Source organism: Rosa chinensis, chromosome 6, assembly GCF_002994745.2.
Source record: "Rosa chinensis cultivar Old Blush chromosome 6, RchiOBHm-V2, whole genome shotgun sequence".
Classification (NCBI taxonomy): domain Eukaryota; kingdom Viridiplantae; phylum Streptophyta; class Magnoliopsida; order Rosales; family Rosaceae; genus Rosa; species Rosa chinensis.
Window position 1 is genome coordinate 33,421,549 of NC_037093.1, and position 4,780 is coordinate 33,426,328.

Sequence of the window (4,780 nt, forward strand, 5' to 3'; positions counted from 1 at the left end):
ATGGCCTGCACAATTAACTTCCGCTGCGTAGACGAAGGCTTCGGTGGCAAAACCTACAAGCGCAAGTGGAACCCCGAAGCCGCCGCCGACCACGAAGATGCCGCCATGGAAATCAACGCAGCCTACCCACGTCCGGTGAAGCGATCCGCGGTGTCCTCCTCTGACAATCCGGACAAACAAGTCTTTGGCCGGTCGAGCTACGACGTCGTGATTGCCGGGAAGGTCTCCGGGCGGAAGCAGAGGTCATCGGCGGTTCAGGTGAGCCGGAAGGGGACGACATTTGAGGAGAGGGAGAAGAACAAGTCGGTGAAGAAGGCGTACAAGGAGAGAATGGCGGAGCTGAAGGGGGAGATTAAGAGGAACAAGAAGGAGAAGAGAGCCTGAGGGAGAAGAAGAAGAAGGAGAATATTCTCAAGACTTGGACCAAGCTGCAGATTATTTCAAAAAAAAGGGCTAGGTAAGTAAATGACGCAAATACCCATCAAATACTCCACGTGGCACACCGGTTAACACCGTCATGGACGGCAGGTACATATGTTGGGTCGGGCGAGATATTTGGGGTACCATTGTGATAGTTTTGAAAATTTGGGTACAGAAATTCGGAGTCGGCCATAGGTTGGGTCGAACTGCCAACCTCACTACCGTTTTCAAAAAAGAGCCTTTACCAACTTGACACACTTGTTGATTTGGTTAGAAATTCATATATTGCCTATTTTTCCGCCACATTAAAACTAGAAGGCAAGAATAATACTGACAAATGATGATTGCCTATTATGTTAAAATCTTTATTTTTGCCTAAAGGCTGGTCCTATCGTTGCAGACGCTTTTATACGATTACGGGAGGTCATTTGTGCATTGTGCCAATTTTTGATAGTTTTGTTTAACCCTCGAAAATGAGATTGAAGTGTCACGCCCCGATTTTCAAACACAAATAATAAACAATTAAACAAACAAACACACCAGGCGTGATGGTTCAGACATCAACACTAAATACCCATAAAATTTTTCTTTAAAAACAAGTACTCGATCATGTCCAGAACCCACAATATCAATACAAACTCGTTCTTTAAAGTCATATATGACATTACACAAAGTTTATTAATTAAGTTGTGTTAACAAACAATAAGTAAATGCTCCTTTTGAGCTTACCACAAAACAGAAGTCTAATAAAATCAGAGTGACCAAAATTAGCTTCCGACTCCTAAAATTGCCACCACAAGACTTCAACTTCAGCCACGATTACCCTGACCTATAGGATTAACTCTATACCATTGAATAGTGCACTCGGTTCCAACAACAAACCTGGTAAGCTTTGTAAGATTGTATGAGTAAACACCAAGTAACAAAACAGAAACACGTGCTTAAGTCATCTCAACCTAAACAAGCGATAAACATATACTACAACTACAACTGATATGGGCATTTTTATGCGACGTTTTAATATTTAACTCCCCATATTTTGTTTAGTTATTTCCTTTACTTAATCATTTTTAATTTAGTTTATATTTTCTAGGTTCATTGGAGAAAAGTGGTAAAAAAGAGCAGAAATGAGCGTAAATGAAGGATAAGTCATTTTATAAACTTTCCTCTTTCATTTTAGGAAATATTTCCTATTTTGTTTTAGAGAACTTTCTTCCTTTGGACTTTCCTATTTCTGATTTTCTTGTTTTAAAGAGGGAATTTAGGAGTCCATCTCATTGGGAACTCTTGAGTGATGAAATCAAGGAAACATGAAGGATAAGATGAAACACAAAAATAAGGAGGAGATCAAGCAGTTTTCATTCACATAAATTCTTCTTATTTCGTGGAGATAAAAGGGGAGTGGTCATAGTCAATATTTATTCCTAATTATCTTATTTCTTATTGATTATAGACTCCAATTAATTTCTGATTTTTCTTGATTATAGGAGTTCATTGTGAGCACAAATCTTACAAGAAATTAGTGCAATTCAAAGGAGAGGAATAAGGGATGTATCTGGTCACTATTCAAGGAATATACCATGAGTCATTAAGGAGAAAAGAGATCAGAAAATTCTAGACTCAATCATGAGAAAATAAAGGAAATTTGGAGGAGAAATCACCTCTAGATGATTGGCCATGATTGCATCACAAGATAGGAGGATTCCACTATAAATAGCAGCAATTCTTGAAGCCAAAGAACACACCACTTCTCACACAACTCTAAACACCAAAAATTCTCTCCATTCTCTAGTCTTCAGAAGCTCTGCATCTCAACCAAGGAGGAAAAGAAGTCATGCAATACATCAAAATCATCGCCGCCATCCACCCTTGTGTCGTCCCTAGAAGATTGCTTGCTTTCAAGGATCTTCAAGTTCTTCATCTCAAGACTTGTCATCTATCTTTCACAGTGTATTTCATACTTTCTTTTGTTTTTCTTTGTTTGATTCGTATAGTTATGAATTCTAGTTAACATGACGTTAAGGGCCAAGTTTAAAGCCCGTTTATATGTTTTGAAATAAAGTTGTGATTTCTTTATGTTGATTTCTAAGTTGCTTATGTGAGATTGCTTGATTGATTTTGGATTACAGAAAACTTTTATATGTATGTGTTCTTTGGTGGCCAACTTAGGATATATGCATGTAATTGGAGCTAGATTTAGGCAAACAATTCACCTAATAGTTTTGTGAACCTATTTCATAAGTATTAAAGGCTTTGGGCAAAAGTCGAAATCAATTAAGGAGGATTGCAAATAGATGAACTTTTTCATATTAAGTTGTGCACATTGGTTGACATCATTTCTTTGTTCTTCATGCTTTAAATGTGTTCTTGAGTAGCTAGCTTTCTAGACTATGATTGCATGTTCAATAGGATTAATTTAGGTGCTTTCACTTAGATTAATTATTCAAGGAAAGTAAAAAATGGGAAATCGTTTGCTTTTTAACGTTTCACATGGTCAACTTCTTTCTCATGACATAGAAAATCAACTATAGGATTTGTGATTGGATTTCATTCATATGATTGTGGTTTTGATCTTTGTTCCTTGCGTTCCACCCTTGAATATGTATTTTACATTTTTATTTTTGTTTCTTTTAATTTTTCATTTAAAAATCTAAAACCCCCTATTTGTGTTTACTTGTATATATTTTTATTCTTTTTTTTTATTTTTGTAAATAATACTTTTTACTTATTTTAATTCTTTATTTATTTTTGCAATTATAGGTGTACTCTCAATCCCCGGCTAGAACGATCCCTACTTATTCTATACTGACAACTACATTTTTCAGGGTTAAATTACACGATTGTCCTTAGCTTAGTCAACAACCATCAGTTTCATATCCTTTCATATCATGCTTACATAAATCAGCTCATAATTAAAGCCCACATGCTCTGATTCTCAACCCACCTTCCAATCACACAAAAATCACCTCAAGTAATGTTTGAGATTATTTTAACGCGCACAGGCGGATTACAAAATCATACATCATTTATCTCAACCAAAAGATAATTCTCACCTCAGTGACGTTTCAAATCATTTTAGTCTCAATGACAAAACCACGAAATTACACTCATTTCCTCTCGATAGGAGGCATTTGTCATCTCTGTGACATTGTAATGAATTTCTCATTTCTCTCCACAGAGAACAACTGTCACCATTGTGACCATTCAACTCATTTGAACCCTCAACAATAATTCAGCGAAGAAAGCAAGGCAATCAGAATTTAAAACAAGGTAAATCAATTCTTAGTAAACCCTGCATGTAATTTAGTTTAGGAGGTTACATTAAAACAATCAATTCAAATCATAGTAATCCCTGCATATAGTTTAGTTCAGGAGATTACATTAAAATCAATCAACCAAAATCATAGCAATAATCACAAACTCCATACACTTGCATCTATAGGTGGCTCCAATCTTCACAACAACCATCTCAACCGTTGTTAACTTAATAACAAACCTACCTACTTTACAGATCAATGATCACAACAATCAACTCGATCGTTGTTAACTTAATAACAAACCAACCTCCTTTAAAGTGCAATCATCACACTGATTTCACCGATCATCATATATACAGATATTGCCACATCCTTTACACAACAATCATTACAAAGATCACCACATTAGTTTCATCGGTCATCAGCAGATATACCCACACATGCTACCATATCTTCAATCACAAAATTAAGATGGTCATACTAGACCCGGTATCTCAACAAATGAAATTCTACAATCACAACTCCGTACACTATTTCGCCATTCTCAAAACAATAATGAACTCAATTTCAAAATATTGTTTCACCTCTTACTTCCATGGTCACTCTGGACCAAAACATTTAAAGAGGTCACTCAGGACCTAAAAATGTTACGCAATCTCAATAGTTTTCAAAACAATAGAAATCATCATTTCTACAATATATTGTTTCTCGAAAAGTCATATCTCAAAACAATAATATGATCAAAACTATGCATATTGTTTTCATCACACATCTAAATCCATCAAGATATATATTTCACGTAAATATATACACACACATACGCGCATACACACACACACACGTAGTCATTCACTCAAGAATGCCACTAATACTAACTATAGTTACAGTTAAATAAATAACTCCGAGACGATAAGGTACATTGTTTGTAAATGAACATTGTGAGATTTACTCATAAATGAACATTGTGAGATTTACTCACCTCTGAATCCTGCTGCATCTTCACACAAAAACCGAGATAATCACAAATCTCCTCAATCCACTCGAAACAACTTTGTCAAGTACTTAATCACATCAAGGTTACAACTCAACACTGCCAAGGTACA

The 4,780-nt window shown here is 35.8% G+C and overlaps 1 protein-coding gene across 1 annotated transcript; it reads left to right on the forward strand.

Annotated features, from left to right (window-relative positions):
• LOC112171212 lies at nucleotides 1–384 on the forward strand. The gene has a single exon (XM_024308425.1). The coding sequence runs from the start codon at nucleotides 1–3 to the stop codon at nucleotides 382–384; it is 384 nt and encodes a 127-aa protein (XP_024164193.1).
• The last annotated feature ends 4,396 nt before the right edge of the window (nucleotides 385–4,780 follow it).